Source organism: Chroicocephalus ridibundus, chromosome 10, assembly GCF_963924245.1.
Source record: "Chroicocephalus ridibundus chromosome 10, bChrRid1.1, whole genome shotgun sequence".
Lineage (NCBI taxonomy): Eukaryota > Metazoa > Chordata > Aves > Charadriiformes > Laridae > Chroicocephalus > Chroicocephalus ridibundus.
This window is the reverse complement of record NC_086293.1, coordinates 2017274-2040688: the sequence shown is the minus strand read 5'-3', so window position 1 is coordinate 2040688 and position 23415 is coordinate 2017274. Positions and strand designations below refer to the sequence as shown.

Below are 23415 nucleotides of genomic sequence, written 5' to 3'. Positions count from 1 at the left end.
CTGCCACATTTTTTCCAGGTGGGTACCTCCTGCTCGTTACTGATCCAAATTACAATTCTGGTATGCTCCAGAGGAGCAGGAGAGGATTTGGTAACACTTGTTTAACACGAAGACTGTGACACAGTTTCTGAATCTGCACGCCCCCTGGTATTTGCCTTTAGCCCCCAGTGCTCAACAAGACCCAGACCTGCCTCCTGGGAGCCTTGTGCCTGGCGGGACGGGGGCTCCAGCCAGAAGTACCTCCCACGTGCTCAGCACCGAGGCCTCCAAAAGAAACCCAGAAAAACAGAACCTTTTAAAACTTGACTTCATCTTCCCCAGGCAACGTACTCAGGGCGTTGCCTACACACAGAGCAGCACCGAGAGGCTCTCACCTCAGCTAGGTGCCGCGACTCAATCCCTCCTTCCTTACATCCATACCCTGAACTCAAGGCCTCCAGTCCTTCATTGCTGACCGCTGCGAGGAAAGGGGCACTTCTACACCACCAGCAGTGGCCTGAGCACCGGGTGCTGCACCCACACACGTGGGGCCGTGGGGAAACTGTGGCTGGGGTAGCACTGAGGGTCTCCGAGGTTGCTAGTCAGGGTGTCCAGGGAGGCACTGAGGGTGCATGGGGAAGCACTGAGGGTGTCCGGCAAAGCACTGGGGACGTGTGGGACAGCACTAACGGTGGCCCGTGTGGCTACAGAGGGGGTGTGGGGAGGCAGGATGAGCACATTGGGCGTGTGGGGTGGCAGGGTGGCCATGTGTGGGGTACATGGGGCAGCAGGGCGGGCACACATGAGGTGCGAGGTGCATGTGAGGCACCCAGCCATGGCGGGAAACTCCCCCACAGCAGGGACTTCCCCTCAGAGCCTCTTCAGCCCCGGTCTCCTGCCAAAGCCCCTCTTCAGCGGGTTTAATCCCCACTGCGGGGGGGGGGGAGGGAACAAAAAAAAAAAAACAAACACAAAAACCAAACAAATAACCAGCCATGGTTTGTAATGCCCAGCCTTTCCCCTCAGGGATTACCTCCGTTCTTAACCCCACGCTGCTGGGCCACTCCATAAACTGCCCGAAGTAAGGTGGAACCGGCCTGGCGCTGCTGGAGAACGGCTCCGGGGGCGGGGGGGGAACGAACGACCAGGCCCCGCCAGGCCGCTTTTTCCCGCCGCGGGCTGAGGAAACGCCGCAGGTGCATCCGGGCGGCGGCGGCGCAGGGGCGGCGGGGGGGGGAGAAGAAGAAGACGAAGAAGAAGCGGCGGACAAAAGGGCGGCGGCACCTGCAACTCACCATCGGTAGCAACCCTGGCTGGCCTCCAGCGTGAAGTTGACGCGGGTGCCGCGGGTGAAGGGCAGCAGCACCTTGGGGATGTTGAGCTTGGAGGAGGCGGCGAGGTGAAGGGAGAGGAGGAGGAGGAGAGGCACGGGGGGAGCCATGCTCCGCTGGGGGCGGGAAAGGGCGGCTGTGCCGCCGGCGGAGGGACGTCAGCGGCGGGGCAGGGCGGCCCCGGGGGGCGGAGGGGGCGAGGAGAGGGCCGGGCCTGCCCCGGGGGGCAGGCCCGGCCCTCTCCTCGCCCCCTCCGCCCCCCGGGGCCGCCTTCCCTGAGGTAATTTCTAGTGGCGCCAACAGCCAGGAGCGATAGGGACGCCCGCCAAGTCAAGCTACCGCTGGTTTGGGCGGCTAGGAAGGCTCCTGTCGGGGGTACATCGTGTTGGGAGAAGGCTTGGGTTTTCCTCAGGCCGCCTCAGCTGGCCCGGAGGGGTTTATAAGGGAGCGGGTGCTGGTTTGCACCCCGTTGGGGATGTGGGGGGGGGAAAAGCATGGAGTTTCAGGCACTTTTGGCCCCGGAGAGCACCTGCCACAAACCCTGAGCGGGGTGAGGTGGTGGTCCTTTTAAAAATAGGACCTATGGTTTAAAAAAAACCCAACCAAATAATACCTAAATGGATTAAATCCTAAATCCTATGGATTAGGAAACTCAAAAATACGTTGAGGGTATGGTTACATTACATACTATACTTTTTCAGTGTGTACATTATAGCACTTACAGTGATGCTAACAGCTAAGCTAAACAACAGTTCTTTTCTTATAAAAATACTAATTATCTGCATTCTTATATCTTTCAAGTAAGATGACTTATTTTCCTGTATTCTTTGTGTCCTAGGAGAGGGGGAAAGAAAAGTTAGGCAGACCAAAGTGCAGAAAAAGGTGAAGAAGTCAAGACAAGGAACTTGGTGGTAGGTGAACTCTGCAAACCAGGTGAATACCACAAGCGGTCTTGGTCTGAGCTGCTTGGAGCTCCTCCAAGGAGCACAGTAAGTAGCTGGATTTCATCAGCCAGCCTAACACGAGCTTGACCTTTTCCTGTGTGTTGCTCAAAAGTGTGGCAGAACGGCATGGGAAGTAGGACAATGTAGGAAGAAGAAAAAGGAGGGAAGTTTTAACCAGCACTGACAGATCTGTAATCATTTAAGTGTGTTCAGAGCCTGGAATGGAATTCAGGAATCGCAAGTCTCAAATTGATAATTTTTTTTTTACCATATATTTTGTAAACATGTTGCAAAATATATGTTTTATCTCCTGCTGGTGATTGGACTTTGTAGTGGATGATATTGTACTACTCAGTTCACTTTGTTACAGATATTTTTGCTGAAGACTTAAATGAACTGGTGATCTCTGTAGCGATAAACACGATTCTGTATGATGGAATTTGTGTATTTAATAATTTGCTTTTTTAGAAAATTTGAACACACCTGAAAGTACTCTGAAAGACCGTTATGTTTTGTAAGTCAAAAGTCAGGCTGACAGTCTTCATTTGTCCTTGTTGTCAGGCTGTGTTCATATGTATCATTATTTCAACATATGTTTAACAGTAGGATCTCTTCCGCATTCATGGTGCATGGGAAAAGTCATGCTCCAGGAATTAATCAAACCTATTTAGTGAATGAAGTTATTGTGTGGAGGATCTGTCTGTCATTACCTCAACAGAAGGACGGTGTATATTCAGTGAGAGAAGGGATTTTAAAAAGGGGAGAATCATCTTTGAACTAAGCTACTTGAATTCTGCCCCAAAAGATCAAATGCTGTCCAAGCACACCACCTGAGAGTTTAACCAGTTCTAATTTAGGTAGTACAACAGTTAAGCAATTCTTATCTATTCTAAGTGAGTAAACTTTCCAGGACTTTTTATTTACCTAGGAGCATTTTTTTTTCAATATTTATTCACCTAGTGTTTTATTTATCAGTACCTCAGCAAGGCTATTCCATTTTCTCTCCCAGAGGACTGTGTGCTGCTGGACAGTTCACTTCTTGCTGCAGCTTCTGTTGGTATATTACTCATTTTCCAAATGCACATCTTGAAATTGTGTGGTCTGATTTAGAGAAGAGCTGAACTTTACAGCTGCAATTTAAGTCACTGGGAGCTGGGCCCAGAAAGATATATGGTATTAAAAGCTCTGGCAAATCAAGCCGCTACACCTTAAATTGCTCCCCAAAAAACAGAGTTGTTTTTTTTTTCTTTACTCTTTCTGTCAGTCAATCCATAACCTTCCTTCATAGGCATGTTATGAAGATAAGTTCAGTAAAGACTCGGCTATTAGGGAGGGGTGTGATAAAATAGCTTGTGATTAAATCAATACAATGTGTTTACAGTTAGTACAGTCACAGCTGAGTAGATAAGATGTAGATAGCGAGCACCTTGCATCCTGTGCAATGAATGAGGTGAGAAAATGTCTGTATCCCAGTACCTCCTTGCTTTTAAAGGTAGGTTTTGCAGTCTCAGAATGTCTTTACGTTCTTTCATCAGTAGTTATGGTGATGAGTATTCAGTGTGTAACCGGAAAATTATTGTTATTCTCAAATACTTCTTAGACTTGAGTGATTTTCATAAGGAACAGCAAAGTGCACTTGGGACCTTAAAGCTTTCGATGAAACGTGACAGTTAAGTACAGCAATTAAATACCTGACATATCTTTCAGTGCATACTCAAAAGCATGCTAAGAAGTTGTAAGAGTAGACAATTGTAAGGCAGGAGACACTGATGAGCAACTCTGCCATTTCTGTTACACAGTGAAATTATGAAGTGAATTTTCTGCTTGCTTAAACTGAAAGTCGTGCATTGCAGCACTGTGTTAGCGTTAGAGACAATTTTGGATAGAGGAGAGTAGGCTAGGAGGCAGAGAGTGCAGCTGCATGCTTGGTGAGAAGTTATTAAAATCATGGTTTGACTTAGCATGGTTGCTGCAGTGCCCCACTGTCTTTTTCCATACTGCAGTGATGAGACCAGTACGGAGCTGGTGCGTCCAGACTAAAATGAGAGTGCAAAGATACCTCCAGTTAGTGGGGTGGTTAGCTGGCATGGTGGAGGATTGGAACAGGATAGACGTATTAGAAATATAAGATAATTTTACATGCATATCAATGTACACCTGAGCAAGTCTGATAAAGAACAAAAATGGAAATTTCTTAGTCACAAAGAATGCAATTATACAACAACAGAGGGAGTACTTTAATGAGCTGCTTAATTGTGAGAGGGATAAAGGCAAACAATAAATGGTTATTCTCCAAGCAGCTGAGCCATTTGTGGAAGAATTACGTTTTAAAGAGATTTAAGAGGCAATCAAAATACATGCAGTAAATAACAAAACACAGGTGCTGATAATGTTTCTACTGAAATCTGAAAATAAAAGGGGGAGAATTACTGAAAGATCTTATGAACTCACTTGTCTGGTCTGAAGAGCTGAAAACACTCCCAAGGAAGCAAGCAGACATATACTTGGATTAAATCTTTTAAATTAACCAGTTTCTGGCGGAAAAATACTTTTTTATAAAGCTAGAAAAAACCTGTATCAGCATAGCATGAGGTGATCTTCTGTTTGCAGTGAAATAATTTAAAATCCATGTTCAGAAAAACAAAGTATTTGAATGGCACAGTGATGATGGTGCCTGTTTGCCTGTCTTCCCTTTGATGCATCCCTCGATGCTTCCACAGCCCTCAGATTTCAAGGGTACTCAATATGTGTGTCTCATGTCTTTCGGCACTACAGGGACTTGCGGGGCTCATCATGTTCAGGAAGGCTAAACCAACTTGATATGAGTACTAAGCATGTATCTAATATTAGGGTTATGCGTACACGTTTTCCTGGATTGAGGCCTGAGTCTCTGATAAATTTTGAATTAAGAAAACCTCAGGTTCTAGAGTTCATTCAGGAAAAAAAGGTTACTAAAAAAACATCTGGCCAAGGAACACCTGACTTTATGTTCAGGCATTTCATATTTTAAAATTCTGAATAATTTAAAATCTTTAAAAATGCTCCTCTACCAAAAAAACCCCCAAAACCACAAAGCAGACGAAACCCCCCAAAAACACAACTCTGAATAATTGCAACTCAGAAGGTGAAATTCCAGCAAAATGATAAGGCAACTAGGTGTGGAAGATTATTTTAAAGTGTACTGGGTCAAGCTAACTCAAAACAGTTCCAAGCATAACTCTTGCAGGTATGACTATACTTGCGTGTTAACAGTACAGGGCTGGCTCTGTGTAGTGTCAGCAGCTAAATGCATTGTGTACAATTTAATTGTAAGAACTGTCTCATTAAACTGGAAGAAACAGGGCTCCCACAGTAGAATGATGAGAAATATTCTGCACTATCATGCTCCTGAACCTCTCAAATAAAATAATATTTGATTTAAGGGCTAAAGAGTGACTGGCAAATAATACTAACACATTTAATGAAAAGACTGTTCCTCTAGGGATGAAGCTCTGGTTGAGATGAGATGGGGAGTTGCCTACACCAGGCCCAGTAGGAGATGAAAAGGGCAGGGTAAGAGACTTAGAGAAAGAAATTGGTCTGGGAATAGTAACTTAAGAGGAGAATAACAGTGATGGGCCTTTTTTTGTCTGATGCTGTCTGTGATTAAGCTGAAGAAGTATCCTGCAAAAATTGCTGGGAAGGATGGTCAGTTTTCTTCCTCCTTATCAGGCTTCATCTTAGAACACTTCAGCTGCCCTCTTTGTGTCCATCTTACCCATCGCTGATCTCAAAGTACAGTGCTTTACCTGTATTTCCTGAAGCTCTGATGGCTCTCATCGCTGTGCTTTTTTCCTGCTTAGTTTGCTGTCTGGTTCCATCCTCATAGCTGAGGAGCCTTGCAAAATATCTCCACCAAAGAAAACATCAGTCGAAGAAGTATTTAAAGTAGTCTAATATATGAAAAGACACTTAAAAACCAGTCAATACAGGAACAAGATTACAACTGGTATCCCTTAGTACTAGCAAAAGGCTTATGGGAATTAGGAGTTCATAGATTATTGTATTTGAGCATGTGGTTATAACCATCCATTATCTAAAAAGCCAATGGAAGATCTTACATACATACAAATGTACACAGTCGTTAAGCTTGACTGGCAAAACTCATTAATTAGGCATTGATCCCACCACCAGAAGTGCACGGGATATGTTCGTGCCTCTGCATTAAGTCTCTCTTCAGCTGCTCCTGTCTACTCACAGAGATCCAATTGCAAGAGGGGGCATTACACTTCATTACTTTAAAATAAGTATCCTAGACTTACAGAGTACATAAAACAACATTCCTTTTTCAATTATTTCTTTATCACTTTCTCTGCTAGTAGAGTTATCATGTTCCATTTACTGCATTAGACTTTCTGTATTTTCATAACGCTTATTGAAGATTTTATGAGAACATCCTCTCAGCCTTACAGCAGAGATAATGATGGATTGATAGCATCTATAAAACTGAATGCTTTGGTTTTGCCTGCCAGTATTTCCCTTCCAAGAGAAGATGTTTGGCCAAAGGAAGGCATAAATTCACTAAATTTCTAAAATGAAGGCAGCCAGTTAATGGTAATAAGGAAGGAAAATTTTAAAATTCCATCAAGGTTGATTTCCTTCAAATTATTCAGAAGGAGCACTAGTGTTTAGAAAATCAGTAAAAGGGCCAAACCTGCCATTCTTTGCATAGTCTAATCTGCCAGGGATGTCACTGGAAGTTCTGAATGTGGACCAGGTAAGTAAGGCTGCGTCCCAAAAGAGAAATGTAGGTCTTCTTTAAGTCTCTGTTCCTATCGTATTAATCTGTTTGATATGCAAGCCTTTCTTAGATGGTATAAAACCCCAAGACCTTACTAAATTATTCAGGATGAGGCTGATAACGCTGAGATTATGAAACAGTAACATCAGATAAAAATAAACGTTTTTCACTTCAGAGTTTATCTACCTTTCTAATGTAAATTTATGGTTATTAAAGTAGGTTATTTATAGCTGTCTTTTCAAACTGTTACATAATAGTGCTTTTGCCGTGCGCTTTTATACCCAGATAGAAATCGTGTTAATGAGCTATTCACTGAACAACTGAATGAATGCACAAGTGATAAGAATCCACAAGAAATAGAGACAAGTAAGAAACAAACAAACAAAAATCCCAACCTTTGTTTCTGCTTTAAAAACATCAGGGAAATTTAGTAGAACATGGTAGTCTTAAATCTTGAAAACAATTAATACAATTTATAAATAGGCATGTGGATATGTTTAATGACTTAGTTAATAGCACTATGGAAAGTGAATTATGAACTTTTCAAGGTTACTTGGTTTCAAATTATGGTATGTACACCTCAGAAATTTTAAGTGGGCAATCAAGTACGATAATTCCGAGCCTTTTCAAAGGTTAACACTGTTCTGAATTGGTTTGTTATTTTCTATGCTTTAAACACCAACATGGGGCAATTTACAAAATTCCATCATCTTTTCTGTTTTCCCCATTCTCTTCCTGCAGTAGTCTGCTGACCTCACTTATCTCAGCACTGGCAATGGTCGAGAGGGCTTCTGTTCCTGCACAGCAAGGCTGTCAGGCTTCCTCTGTTTCTCCATATATACTGGTAGTATATAGTGTGCATTTCAACTGTAAAATTACATTTTTTATTAAAAATAATTTTTTTTCCATTTGAATATATACAGAAGTACAACAAATTTGGCACCTTTTGCTAACCTTGGAGAAACCTAACACAAATTCTGTTACGTGTATAAGTCCTTCCAAAGGAGATTTCACTTTCAGCAGTAGAATGATAGTTGAGAAGCAGGAGGTGCTGCAATACACAATGGAATGTAACGGATCATGTACACATTGCACTGAAGTAAGCTGATTTCTATTTTCTCTCCTTAATTCCTTTCAGAGTCACTTTTTTCCAGGTAGGCCACCTACCAATCAAGTTTCCTTGGGGAATGGAATAAAGCTATCATTCATGAAGCGCAAAAACAAAAAAAAAATCTTCAATATGAATTTGCAACTGCAGATTTGTAACAAAGAAGTTAAATACAGTGTCACTGAGACAAATTCAGTGCAGATAGTGAGGCACTGGACGGAGATTTTAAAGGTCTCTTGTTTTTTAAAAATACTTTCAGGATCTTGGTAAATCAAGGTCTAGTCCCAGCAACACAGACACAGCTTGCATGAGTAAAATTGTGCCCAGGCCAAAGTATGGCACAGCAAGCCAAACTCCATGGCTTTTGAAACTGAGGTCTGAATCATGCTGCTTGTAGCCATCTCTACATGCATACAACTTTTTCCTTTTTTCATTTTTGTTTCTGTGTTGACTCTGACTCATCCTAGTTACATGCAAGCCTGATTTTCACTTTTGCTCTTTCTGTCCTGCATCTTACACTGCCACTTTACCACTGCTATGGCATGCTTCACGGGTATTTAATTATTGTGTTTTCACAGCTGCCCATTATGCCCATTTTGTGGACATGCAACAAAGCCACATGAAAAAAATCAGAGATTGTGCTAGAAATTCCATTCTTAAAGTTCGATATCCCTCCCTAACATACCATGCACCTTCCCAGTCTACTATATGTTTGGGTTTCCCAGGTGGCCTATATCATGTCGGGAAATGTGATTTGGATGACATTTGGAGGCTGACTAGGACTTTCTCCAGAGAGGACATTAGCATTAGCTCTTGCTGGGCACCTGGAAATCTTGCACGCAGCCCCTGTGCACGCTAAAATCTGTACAGATCTGAGTACAATAAATCTGACTGTACTATCTGGCCCGATGTTCCACTGAACAACAAACATCTAAATTGCCACGGTGGATATATGGAGAAGATCTAGGACACCCTGACTGCTGCCCGATTCTGGCGCGACCACTGAAAGTATAGTCTAGTCCAGTTACAATGACCTTCATGTAGGTTTAGGCCCCTACTTTACCTTTGAGATGGGATCTTCATTTCTTAAGTCGACGATCCAGATGATTAAACGTGAGTGTGTATGTAATGATGCAGACAGCATCCAATAGGACTTAAAAGGCAGAGTGCCCTTTTTTTTTTTTTAAACTTTAGCAGAATTTTCTCAGCATCACACATTAGGAACCTGTGTCCGCCTTTAGGCATTTTGTAGAATCTTCTTCTAACCTAAGTAAAGAATCTGCTTTGACTAGAATCTATAATGAAAAGTTTAGTAAAACAAGGCACATCCTCCAAAGAACTTCATGGCTTCCTATGAAAAGGCCTATTAGCTCATCAATACAGGTTATTAAAATGTTGATAATTTAAATGCATTATTACACTTTTATACTTTTTGTGAACATTTGTGCTAATAAAATTTGATCTCAAAATGTTTGTGAATGAAGGGGGTTCATTTCAAGAGCATGTGAATATTCATTAGTATTTTTCGTATTATTCTTCTAGCTCTTTGGTACAAAATTCAAACAACAGGATTTGTACTTGGAAGACACTAATTAGAGCATTTTAAAGCTGCTGTATAAATTACACACTTTTTTACATGCTGAAGTATAACAGTTTCAGAAATAATTCTAGACGTTCTGATGATGTTTATAACACATCTAAGTTTTAATACATTAGTTTTTATATCAGTGGCAGAACACTAAGAAACTGCCCTTTTTTGTGTGGCTTGGTAATGTTTGTTCCAAATATATTTTTTGCTTACAGAAATGTCTGCTACAGATACTGTATCAAAGTGTCAGAGCAGCGTGAGGAATTTCCTGATATCTAGAAAAAACTAAATGACTTTGACAAGGAAGCATGTCCTGCCAACATGATTATAGCTATAGTAGCCATCAGTTTAGTTCAATTTGTTCATCTTTTTCTTTAGGCTTGAATAACTATAAATTTTATACCTCGTCCTCTTTGGCTCAAATACCTAAACAAGTTTTGACATTCCAAGGGTATTCTAGCCAAGCCACTTTTAACAATTTCACAGAAGGAAAAATGCTTAAGGTACTGCTTGTTAGCTCAATGATTCCATAAATAGCAAGTGAAACAGGTATGCAGAGGTGATGTTTCCTCTTTTTTTTAAATTGGTGTTGTTTTTTCATTAATTAGCCTGTTTTTTCTCATGTCACATAGAAGTCTGTGGAAATTGCAGGTGCTTGTACTTGCAGAGGTTTGGGTGGTTGGTTTGGGGGTTTTTTGCCTTTTTTTTCCCCCCTTTAGATTAGGGATAAATCACAAGTCATCCTGATTTTCACTCTCAACACTCTTATTCTTAGGTAGGAAATTTAATTCATTAGGCTGTCAGTTTTCAATTCAGCAGGAGGCTAATATTATTATGTCCCAAGGATCTGTACTGTAGTTAGTATTTCATACATTCATTAATTATCCAGAAAGGCAGAAATGAAGGGTGGAACAAAAAAATGAGGTTAGCAGGAATTACAGATGACAAAATTGTTTAGTGTAAGTCTTTGTAAGAGAAGGCTGTGATGAACTTCATGGAAACAGAACTAGACAAATTGGCAGCATAATGGTTGCTGAAATTCAGACATTAACAAACACAGGGTAGAGCACGTTAGACTGAAAAATCTGAACTGCTTGGACACATGGCCCTGTTCTAACTTATCACTAACTGCTAAGGAAAAAAAGAGAAAAAAGAGCACACAGCACAATTAAAAACTCTTCTCAACGCCCAGCAGCTGTCCAAATCTGAAGAAGGGGTTGTAATACAAAAAATAGCATAGAAAAGACCCCAAATACAGTGGAAAAATATTAGTTCCTTTTTTTTTCTTTAAACTTTACAATAAGGTAAAGTCAGTCTATCTCACATGAGATATGATAGGAGAGGGCCGTTCCTCTAGTAATTCCTAAATCCAGTCTGTTTTGTTTCTGACGCCAGAAGCTGGAAGGCCATTGTTATAACACATGCTGGGTTGTGTAGGAATCTGTGAAGATCATTTGCCTCCCTTTGCTTTTCATTATCAAGCTCAGTGCCATTTGGTGATACTCTCTTGAATGTACTCTGTCGATTTATCAAGAGAAGATCTGCCCTCTACAAGATGTCATCAGTCTACTTTTATTCGTTTATGATCATTCTGAGCAGATCAACATCAATCTTCCATTTTATTTCTCCTAACTAGCTGGCATCTTGATGACACTGTTTTTTATGTTCTTTATAAATATTTCCTCTTGGGATCCTGGAGACACATTTGTATTCTCCTTTTTTCCCCCATTTGCTTTTCTTATTGGTTTTTGGTTCCTTTTGAGTAAGTTCTCACTATCTCAGATCAGTTCTGTGCATAACACGCATACTAATCGGGGGATAAAGAGACGGGAAGATCAACTTCTAAGTTCATTAGTATTACACACACTGAGGTTAGAGCCAAGGTTAGTTGCACTTTAAGCAACAGTAATCCTACAGGACTAAACAGTTTTGTTAGATGAACTCTGCTCCAGCGTGAAATTGCAATTTTTAACTTTTTCTCCAGTGGAACTGCCAAACAGCCCTCTGTAGTTGTGGTGGTAACCCAGAACCGAAACCACAGGAGGGTGTTTCTCAACAGGTTTTCATGCAATTTTGAAGTTTTGGCTCATTTTAGTAACAGTAGACCAACGTTGTTCTTACTTTTCTCACGTAAGAGATTTGCAACAAGTCGCGTGAAACATATGAATAAAATCTGAAGAATCTCCACGTAGACCAATACTGGCTTATTTTACAATTACGGAGTTCTACTTAAAATGCATAAGATTCTTTAAGAGTTTCGGATTATAAGAGCCCCACAAAGTACCATGCTGTTTTATATAACTAGGTGCCTGACATCATTCATAAAGGAAAAAAGATTTAAAGCAACTCTGCAGCATGTAGTTTCTCTTTGTGAGTTATTCTCTCCATATTTTTATGCAATAGCGTAAATTAATTACAAGGATGCCAATTTTAGTGCTGTGTTTATCAAATGAAATTACACAGAGATTCCCATTAGTATGTTGTATGAAGGCCTACGTTTTTGGAAATATTTAGGTTGATGAAAAATTAATTTTTCACTTATTAGTTCCCATTTCACAAACAGAATCTTCTTTGTTCACACTGGACGGCTGTAACAGCTTTGAGTCTTTGATTATTACCAATTATTTGGATAAAGATTTGTTATTATTTGAAAGTTTGAGCCTTTTGGCTCTACGTAATTAATAGGACAGGATGAAGGGGAAAAGGCAGTGAATTATTCACTAACATTTGGCTTAATTACAATCAAATGACCCTTTCAAATTGAAAAGCACTTGGTGAAAAGCAGAAGACAAATGAGATTTTTCTCTATAAATAATGAATGAACCCCCAAATTTAGTAAAACAAGAAATACCCTATACTATTTTGTAGCTTTGTAATATGATGTACTTTGTTTTTGTGACTTCAAATCACATTCTGTTTGACCTTCATGGAGCTTTTCTTTCAGATCTGATCTTGCATCTGCTTAGCTTCAGGGACTGTAATTCTATTCCACTTTAAAAAAGTACACTGAAAGCTCCATAAAGAGTTTTTCCTTCCAAATTATGCCCGATTTTCATCTTGCAATGAACTAAACAGATGAGTTATTTTGCAGGACTATGTGCGTGTGCAAATACGATATTTGCAAAAAACATCATTTGCTTCATAACTCAAATATTAAGCAATAGCGCAGTCATTCGACTATGCTCTTAATCCTAGATCTTCTTGTAAAGGACATAATTTAATTATAAACAATTCAGTAGAGCATAACATATTCTTTCAGTGCAAAAACTATCTGTAAAGGATATACATATTTTATTGACTTTCTAAATTCTTTAAAAAAATCGCATCATTATAATTACAGGTGCTCTGGCCCTCAGCAGATTTGTGCATGGGCTTACCCTTGTACACTTTATGCCCTCTGACTTGTTATATTGAAGTTGCATCTTTTGCTATAAATTGATCCAGATTTGTGAGATGAGCGTATCCGAAGTGGATGTGTGGCCTGGAGTTCACACTTGCTTGCATTTTGCAAATACTGTCCAAATCCTGCTATAGACGCTACATTCCTTTCCACTGGCACTGTGATGGTGTGGGTAGAGACCAAAGTTCAACTTTGATGACACAGAAGGCCAAGCAAGGTATCTTTTTAACCAGATAAATCTGCTTTTCTTTCAGAGACGTCTGTAATGAATTGCCAAGTAGGAAATGGAAGTTTTTTTAATGTTTTCTCTACTTAAATGAAAAAAAAATTAAAAGTCTGTCTTTTAACGCATTAGAGACAATTGGAGAGGACACATCCTTCCCAAAACAGAGCTTATCTGCCCTGCAAGCTGGGACTTCTAGTTCAGGCTGGTGACCTGAATTTATATCTGGCTATTGCTTATATCCAATTACATACTTACATACATTATGTGTTTGCATTTTGCTGCAGTTCATTGTTTACTCTTCATCTGTGTTGCCTTTTTGCCTGATAACGGAGCAAATCCCCAGCGCGCTAGCCTACATTGATAATGAATGAGTAACATTAATTACATTTTAGCTATGGTATTACAAATGGGTATTACATACTTGCCTTAGTAATGCAGTTGAAATAAGCAGATATACTTTGCGAACTGCTGAAATTTAGCTTATTGTGAAGTGTAAGGATTTGGTTTTTGATTAATGAACCAACAGCTTATGTATCTGATATTGAAAAAGAGAAGGTGTCTGAAGTTTTGTGTTTACATGGAACTGTCCTTCACCCCTTTTCCTCCTTCCCTTTCTCCCAGCTATCCCTTGTGTCCTGGCTTATACGAAGGGCAGACAAATGTGATTGTCTAATAATTAACAAAGTGGGTAAACTGCTCAGTAGTCTAAGGCAGACACCAGGAAGGAGGAACATTCTCTAGAGAGGTCAAATTAGTGTGTATGCTGATGAAATTAGAGAGGGATAAAGAGTACCTACCCTTGACTCCATCACTGCTAGTCAGTCAGCTCCGTACAAGTGCTCCAGCAAGAGGGAAAGACGAAGCATGGTCAAACCCAAAGCACATTGCACTGCCAGGAGACAGCATCAATCTGTGTAAATATTATGTGTAGCTGATTTCAAACCCAGCCAGAATAACTCACAATCTTCTGTTTCTGGAGCTAAGTATTTACTAGGGAGTTTGTTTCTAATTATCTGTAACTTGTCATTATCTGTCAGCTCACCTCGAGTCCAAAATATGCTATGAGGTTTTGTGGTCTTCTCAGTAGGACGCTGTCATCATACCAAATGAATGGAGAATTTGCAGGGGAATAAAAGTAATCTGTGGTGACTGATCTCCTGCCTCTGGCCTTCCGCTTAAACACACTGGAAAGTATGGAGAAGGTGCCTCCCAAAGGCTTAGCTGTCTTGACAATTTAAATGAATGAAACATACTGGAACGGTTTGGCTGGGCTTATATGGAAGGTGGCTTCCAATTTGGGTTAGTTTTGCACCATGGAGAGGGGAATATTGGGTTTTATAAGGAGAGTAATCCATTCAGGGAAAACAAAAACCCCACTATTCAGTTTTGCTTTCTTTTTTACCAAATGCCACTGTTGAGTCATGCAAATGTTCAAATAAAGCAATAATAGCTTGTCAGAGGACAGGCTGTTATAAAACATACAGACAAGTTCAAATAAAATTATGTTAAAAATTTTGTAAAAAAGTAAAAGAACTCTGAAAAGTTAGGAAATACCATAATAAGATTACTTGGTCAAACTTAATATGCCTCTTTTTCCATATGTAAGATTTTGTAATCTTCAATTACCTGTTCAGACAGTGCTGGTATATGGACAGGGACCTTTCAGAAGCAGCCCTGCTCTACTCAAGGGCACAGAAAGGATGATATGTAGCTATTTTGTTTTCTCCTCATTTTTCAAACGTGTGCCCTGAAGCCTTATCTACTGCACATAATTCAAACCATGCTTTGGAGAAGAATAATTAGTTTCCTTTTCTGTCACATCTAGCCATCCAAGAGCCATCACTAGTGAACAGATCTCCTCAACATTTCTCCAAGCCAGAAAAGTTGTATTTGTCATCATTATAGGCGTAGTGTTATTAATAATACTAAATATGCTGGTGGACAACTGAGCCACAGATGCACCATTCACAAGTACCTACTCATTCGGAATGCCGTGGTTTAGGGACGTACTTAAGGATTTCTGACATTGGTATGTTCAGGTTTTACTTTTGTTAATTGTATGTATAAACAAGTCTGTAATGCCAGCTACAAAGTGCCAACCTCCGGCACCCCCTAAACAACACATTATTAGTGAGCGTTCATGAAAAGCTTTAGTCCTAGTTATTAAGAACTCCATTTCAGAGGCAAGGTTGATACGGCTCTCAAATGGGGAGAGCCCAGAAAGAATAAGCTTCATTGCATATTTTGGTTCACCATACTCTGCCATAACAGTTTTTTTCCATAGATGTGAAGTTGCAAATTCCTGGGGGCTCTGCCAAGTCCCACTTGGGAGATTTTGTCTCCCTCCTCGTAGCCACATAACCCAAGGATATATAGATTTTACAAAGATAAATAATATTAACTGAAGCACCAAGAAAGACCAGGCTGACCCAGTAGAATTTACTCACCTTGAAGTTAATCCCTTATTTCCTAAGAAAAAAATAATAGTTAAACTCGAGGCAGCAGCAAATATTCTAATGAGTCTCAATGATTAGAGAGAACTGAGTAGGAAGGGGAAATGGAAGCTGCAACACACAGCAGTGAGGAAGCTAGATTGTCTCACCCCTTGTTTTGGTGATTTTTCCCAGCTTTTCTAGCAGTGAGGGAAATAAGAAAAGTCTCCACCCGCTGCTGCGGCTTTAAATCACCACACACCCCAAATCAAGATGATATAAACTGCAATTAATGCAGCACTAGTACAAGAATTGGTGTAATCACAGTAGCTAAATGAGAAGGGTGCTAATTGCTGGTCATTGACATACTTCAGTTGATGAGCAGCCTATTAGCCTTAGAAATAAGGGAGGTTTATTACTATCACGTTGCGTGATTAGCACATCTTTGTCAAAATAACTTCCTGTGGAATAAAAATAAGAAATGAGCTGCTCCTTACATATTAAGAGGAGTTTTGCTGAGATAGCTGAAAAATGTGTTTTTGTTTTGCTCTGATTGTGTTAGTCAGATGGAAGATGGTGAAGAAAACACAAGGGGCTCATCTTTTTCGGAAACTCTCTTCCTCTGTGAGACAATATGAAGGATCCCTGGTTTTGATACTTTCTAAAAAGCAAGTATTTCTTAAACTGGGATTACATCAGGGTGCACTACATCCCTATTTGTTCCCATATTACTTCTATTATCTTTTTTTTATATAAATACATGTATATATATCTCCTATGGTTCTTCACCAGTAGGAATTTTTATTGTAATACAGCTAAGAAATATTATTTTGTTCTACAGAAAATAAACACAGATCACATCTTGGATGTGGCAGTGTGATGCAGCAATACTTGCCACAACTAATTTTGGGTAGATTCGGGCCGACAGCTGCTCTGGCCACCCACCAGAGCACCCCTGAGTCGTGCTGTAGCCACATAGCGCCAATGCAGGCTCTCCTTTGGCACTCTGTTTTCTTGCTGGTGGGGTTTATCTTCACTTCACTTCACTTCCTAGATTTCTGGCAGAGCAAGCACTGTTGCAGAGCCCTGTCTACTCCCTCTAATTTCTGTGAGCAGTATATGCAGTTCTGGTTCAATAGTAATTAAGTCCATTTTAAAAAAAATGTTGCTTAAAGTGACTGAAAAAGGGGTTTTAAAATACTACTGAGAAGTTCCTTAGGGAATTTGATCATCGTGACCTGAAGTAGCGTTCTTTGCCCTTTGAAAATAAAAATATCCCTAGCATCCCTGTGTATGCCACTTTTCGTTTGAATTGCTTTGTGTTTAGTTCTTTCCTTCAATAACCACAGTTAGGCTGAATGCACTGGTGTACGGCAATTATCTCGGAAGCTGCGTGGCCTTATTCAACTACATTTTACCATGTCTGTCTTCTTGTGATCATACTTCATCGTCATTCAGCAGCTGAAACATCTGTTCGGTAATGCCAGCCATACGGAGCTGGATCGCACTAGCTGCTTGTTTGCTAAAACAAGCAATTCAGAATGTTGATATTAATTCATGATGCCTAATATAGTTTGAGTGCCAATTATCTGATAATTCACCTCTAAGTTGTGCCGTGATATTTGAGAACAAATAAAATGTCCAATTTAGTTATCGCATGACATTCCTATCTAAAGGTGTAAACATCTCATGGTGCCGGGGAGGGATTTCATCTGAAGGCCTCCGATTCTGAAGGGCTGTTTCTGAATAGTTCTGAGCTTATCCAACCTACAAAGCCTGGAATAAAGCCAGGTTGTTTAGTAATGGTTCGTATTGTTGTAGTTCCTTCGCTTTTCTTGGCTGTGCTCAGGTAAATATTGATAATGAAATTCTTTCAGGGTATCACTTGAGGTGTTGTTACATTGCGATTTATGAATCTAAAGCTAGTACAGAAGTATGAAAATATCGAAGAGGAATAGTGGATTTGGAAATGTTTCAGGTATGTTTTGTGTCCTGACGATTCTTCCCACAAGCCCCACCTCACTTCCTTCGCTCAACCCCTCACTTCTCTTGGGACACTGGAAGTGTTCCTACTCGTTGCAAACCCTAGTTGTGCTGCTGGTGGCAGAAAACTCGTGCTCCTGGTTATGCTTTATGTGCCTGGCTTTAACCTGTAACAAAGGAATAGTCAAATATAACTGCCCTATATATTTAATACAGAAATCTGGTTTAACTTAGGTTTTTAGAGCAGATTATTTCAAGGGAACTTGAACTTTCATGTGTATTTGTTTTCCAACGTAAGCTCGCATGTCCTTCTGTACAGTACCTTTTCTAAAGAATGTTGTAATGCCAAGAAATGTGTAGTGTGTATATAAGGAACATATCAATGATTCTTATTAATCTTTTCTCATGAGGCTGTTTGGCTCGACATTTTAGTCCCTTCCTAGACTTTATTCCAGTGGGAATTCTCCTTTCTACTTATTGATATCTTTAGAAATATTCTGTAAAACCGCGTTTCCTTCCCCACCCTTCCACCCCCAATTCGATTAAGTACCAATACTAATTACTAGGGAATTGTTACAGTTGTTAATGGGCAAGGTGCACAAGGCCATCAGAAACAGAAAGATGTCGTGAAATCTGATATTTCGTCTTTTCCCGGTAGCATAAGGAATAGTATACTTTTAAACATTTTGCCAATGTTTCTTATACTTTTACCCCCAGCTGAGTATTAGATGTCTGAATTGTCTATTGAATGTATTTGGAAAATACAGAACAGAAATTTGTGTTTTACTTCGCCACTTTCTTGCATACTGTAAACTGACTAAATCTCAATCATATTATCAAAGCACTTAAAAATCCAAGCAGAGCAAATATCAACTAAATGTGCTCACTTGAACATGCTAATTATTAGATGGAAACAGTTTTTCTGTATCTGGTTGTTCTTAGGACTGAATATTAATGAAAACTTTACATGTTATACACAACCCTGTTTATTTGGATAGCTATTAGAGTACTAGACATCAGGTTGTCTCTGTAATTGGCAATGAAATTACAAAATTATATACCATATATATATATTTACAAATACACTCTAGGAGAGTGGACACAAACTAATTCGGAGACAAATTTGCAGTAATAGAGACTGTGTTATTAACTTAATTGTATTTCTCTCCTGTGCTCTTGTTCACCGTGTAAAGTAGCTGCCTGTACTTCTGGAGGGACCTGCAAATGAATCACTTCTTAGAAAATTTTCTTGCTTCAGAAAGCACCTCATTGTACTAAACATTGTTTTCTCCGTTTTGATAGTGACTTGCAGATGTTTACAGCGTATGAGAGTTAAGTCAAGTCGTATGGCTTCCTTCGCTGGTTATCAGCTCAAGGCATTAAGCTGAGTCCCTCTGGTGAATTTGAAAAGGCCATTTAAAGTCTATTTTGGATAAACCCTTGCTGGGATTTGTATAATCTGAGTTCTGTTGCAATAGCCTACCTCTCTCATTTTGAAAATCACATGACAGTGAAGGCACGAAGTGGTGGTTAGTGGTATCATGCTCTATTGTTTTAAAAACTGAGGATTTCAGTTCGATGTAATTCAGCAAGGGAGAAGGACTTAGGCTAATAAGAGCGAAGATAAGACTGTGAGGAGAATAATGATATCTTTAAGGAATATCCAGGCCTTGGTTTTCCAGCTGCTCTGAGCAACAGCGAGGGAAGAAAACTGTATCAGTTTCTGAGCTATAAAAAGCACGGACCTTTTTCTGCTCTGCTGGATTACAGGAATCAATAATTTCACATTTTCTACCCACCATGGAAATAAGTGCCTGATCTCAGTCATGTCACCACGTGGCAGATCAAAGCCCTCAGGATCAAAGAGATTAAAGTAGCACAGGTTCTCAAAATATTATTTTCTGATTAAAAAACACTAATTAAAATTTCTGTAGAAATTCATGTAATGAGTTAGAAAAAATTTTACAGAAGTCAGTCTCAATGTAAATAACAATCCCATTCCTTTATGTTCCTTTAAAAGCGTTTCATCCCTGATTTTATCTGTAGCACGTTTCTTCATGTTAACCTCTTTCAAAAGCCTCAACTCAAATGAGTTTGACAGTAAACTATTTGTGACGTGGGTTTTATTTCAGTTCTGAGGGTGTTTCGCCCTTGAAGGAAGGATATGCTGCATCTCACAACTGAAACAAAATGAGCTGATTTGCACACTGATTTTTTTTCCCATAGAGGACAGGCTGTTGTGACAAGAGGTGGGGATAAGACCTTGGAGGTAGCTGCATGGGTCAGGCCTGAGCAAACCTGCTGGGAAGATTCCAACTCTTGCGCTATTCCAGCTCCAGGCAGTAACTGGAAAGTTTCTGGGAGGTTAAAATAATACCGTAAGTTGCTACAACTCTTAATTTGGCATCGTACTGCTTCACCTGTGAAGCAAGCAATCCGAAGGTTACCTCACTGATACAGGTTATGGATGAGTGGATCCATCGTCCCAATTTTCATAGTATCGTGAATTTGCTACTGCTGACTTTTGTCTCTAACTTCACTGTTACTTGATGTGGAAAAACCCTTATCATATTTCACCATTCATCATGTTTAAGTCATTTCACCATCATGGAACACCAGAACTAAGAAGTCATTTTCTGTTCTATGGGAGGTTGAGAAGGTGATGAAGGGCTTTTGCCACATTCCCTCAGTGTACTGAAGAATGAATGTGCAACAAATTACCTGAACAAAATTTTTAATAAACTGGCACAATTCTTGGCAGGCGCAACTGGCCAGTCTCTTTCATATGGGACATTAGTCAGGCTAAACTGGCTGCTAAACCAACTGCTAAAAGTTAGTTTTGCTAGCAGTTCAGACTCTGGACCCACCTTCAAATGGATCCGCACAAGTGGATCCCTGAACTTTAGAGAGACCAGTCACATGAACAGCCTGAAAAGAGTTCCCCAGAAGGACAGGGCCAGTATCTCAATCAACGTCAAACTGGAGCCCTGTTATAAAAAAAGTATTTCTCTTTGGAAGGAAGTCTGTCCTCCCAGAGGTGCTGTTTATGATTTTCAACATGAGATGAATGATCTCCTGGCTGACGAAGAACACGTTAAACAGGCCAGACCTTGGGAGTTAATAGGCTGCTTGTTATTTATTATAACAATGATATGCCTGCGCTTTCAAGTATGCAGCAATTAATAAACTCCCTTACCACAGGACCCCAGCGTTATCCATAAGATTGTCAAAACCATTCAAGTTGCACTTTGTCTCAACAGAAACAAAATGGTATAAGGAGAAAACATTTCCTTTGTCTGCACGAGCTGGGTTGCAATTCATCTGTTTTCTCACTTTGATGGTGTATTTGGGGCCTAATTTTGAAGGATTCCAGGAAATTTAGAGAGAGGTGGGTTCTGTATGGTCTGTAACTATTTTCTGCTTGTTATGAGTATGGGCTTTTCTTCTAAAAGGTCAGCTTCTCATCTTTGCTGCTGAGTTATGCTTGTTGCCCTGCCTTCCTAATTTGTAAAGAGAAGATTAGAACTCAGCAGAACTTTTAAAAGAAATACCTTTCAGCCAAAAGTATGGATTCAGATATTCCAGTACATTTTGTGGATGTATATCAATTTAAAAGTTTATTATTTGCTTGGGTCTGATTTTTTTTTTTTTTTAAATCAAAATATTTCATTTATATGTATTTAAAATACAATTTCAGGACAGACCAACTTTGAAAAAAAAATTCACTTTGTTTTAAATATTGCCATGTTGTATAAAATACTAAGAACCCCAGATTTTCTTCAAAAGAAGTTTTTTTCAAAGTGACTAGTGAGCCAAAGGTGGTGTTATTTCCTCAGCTCTGTTTCTTCTACCACGCTGTAAGGTTTCCCAACCCACTTGCCTCGAAAAGTCTGCTGGCAGAAAACTGGAGCTCGGAGTATGTCCAAAATCCACCACGGGTCTGTCTCTTTTGCGTATCTTGGACCTAATTCATGAGGAAGTAATTACCTTCCGAGCCAAAAAGATAAGACTGAACGACAATGTTATGCCCCGTATGGTCTGTTTAAAAACTGTTAAAAACTCACGGGGGTACCAAGAGTAACTGTGTTTCTGCAGCAGGACTGTACCTCCTCTGGGGTGAGGAGTGCCCACCCGCAGACGGCTTGTCACCCCTTCCGTGTCTGCAACTGCAGTTCCTTGGAATGTCAAGAATAACGATCGCAGAATGCCCAAATGGTAAATACATACTATAAACAATATTTTCTAATTTATAATATTGCAAATAGTGTGTCCTACACTGAAATAGGTACACGTCTTCATCGTATTTCTTTTTTCTTTTTCTGCTGGAGACAGAAAGACTCGTACCCCAGCAAGAGTGACCAGGCACTAGTGTAAATCTGCAGCACTTCCCTGGGGAGCCTCCAAGAGAGCCTGTCTCTGCCCCGACGCAGAAAGGAAAAGGTATTATTGGGCGCTGGGGGGGAGTCAGCCTGCAGGTAAGAATCCAACTTACTATGGCAGCAGAGGAGGAAGACAAAAGCATCAGGCCTCACGCCCAGCTGTAACAGAGGAGCTGGTATTTACATTCGATTTTTGGTGGTGAAAAAAGGAACGACGAAGCAAACTTTACATTTGGAGAAGTGTGTGTGTCATAGTTTAAATGTGAGCAATTAATGGGAAAGCACATAGGAAACCCAATTCACAATATCTAACAAATATGGAAACTAATCTGCAAGTTAATTTTTAATTTAAGTTTAATTTAAATGAAAATGAAATAACACATTATATTTGTATCTAGTTAACCAAACTACACTCAAAAACCCAATTAAGCACCAAGCATTAAGTACTTAGTAACAAGGAATAAAAGGTAGATATGCTGAACTGAGGCAAGTGCACAAAGGACCAGAACAAAAAGAAATGTTAATTAAAAGATAATGTCACAGGGATGGAATGTTTTCTTGGGATAACAGCCTCCTGCTGCTAAATAAATACCAAGGTGAAGCCCAGGCATCCATCAAAACTGAATGCCAAGCCCAAGCCAGCATATTTTAAGAAGAAAGACATTTATCTGGAACTCTCATAAAGAGACATTATTCCTCATGAGAAAATAGGGCTTCTGTACATTCATCCTTGATTTGATAGATATCGCTGCTATTCATGGACCATTTTTCATGATGGTATTATTGATTTAGCTGTATAACCACCCAAGAAATGCTTTATGTATACATTTAAGCTGGATTAGTAAAGTATGCTCAGAAATTGGCTTTTGACTTGAAACTAGCTTATTTCTGCCGGGTGCCTGAATTTAGAGGTGGTGTTCCGGGGGTGAACCCTGACCTGACAAAATCAGTGGGAGCTCTGCAGCTCCGTTGGATTATCATGGAATGGTTTGGGTTGGATGGGACCTTAAAGATCATCTAGTTCCAAGCCCCCTGCCGTGGGGGGGTTAAATATCACTACTTAACTGTTATCACGATTTAACTAACTAATATCACTATTTAACTAACTAGATAATATTTCACTAGCTAATAATATCACTATTTCACCCTTGTTTTCCTTATTCTTCTGCTGCCCTGCTCTGTCTTTTCACCTGGAACCTCGTTAATTTTATTTTACAGCCAGAATCGCGTTTTCTGACCAAAGACCCCGTTTGCGCGGTGCCGCT

At 40.0% G+C, this 23415-nt stretch overlaps 1 protein-coding gene and 1 long non-coding RNA gene across 3 annotated transcripts in view; one reads left to right on the top strand and one right to left on the bottom strand.

The window, feature by feature from the left end:
• NUP210 (nucleoporin 210) overlaps positions 1–1431 on the bottom strand; it is a 68497-nt gene extending 67066 nt beyond the window's left edge. The window contains exon 1 of the mRNA XM_063348126.1: positions 1275–1431. Within this exon, the coding sequence (XP_063204196.1) occupies positions 1275–1420 (146 nt within the window). The 5' untranslated portion in view covers positions 1421–1431. The remainder of the gene's footprint in view (positions 1–1274) is intronic.
• LOC134521549 (uncharacterized) lies at positions 1241–22205 on the top strand. 2 transcript variants are annotated; one of them, XR_010072805.1, is made up of 5 exons: positions 1241–1279; positions 2149–2299; positions 19998–20149; positions 21870–21986; positions 22104–22205. It is a non-coding gene; the product is annotated as an uncharacterized LOC134521549 (long non-coding RNA). The 2 variants fall into 2 exon arrangements; XR_010072806.1 differs by having other exon boundaries at positions 21867–21986.
• The last annotated feature ends 1210 nt before the right edge of the window (positions 22206–23415 follow it).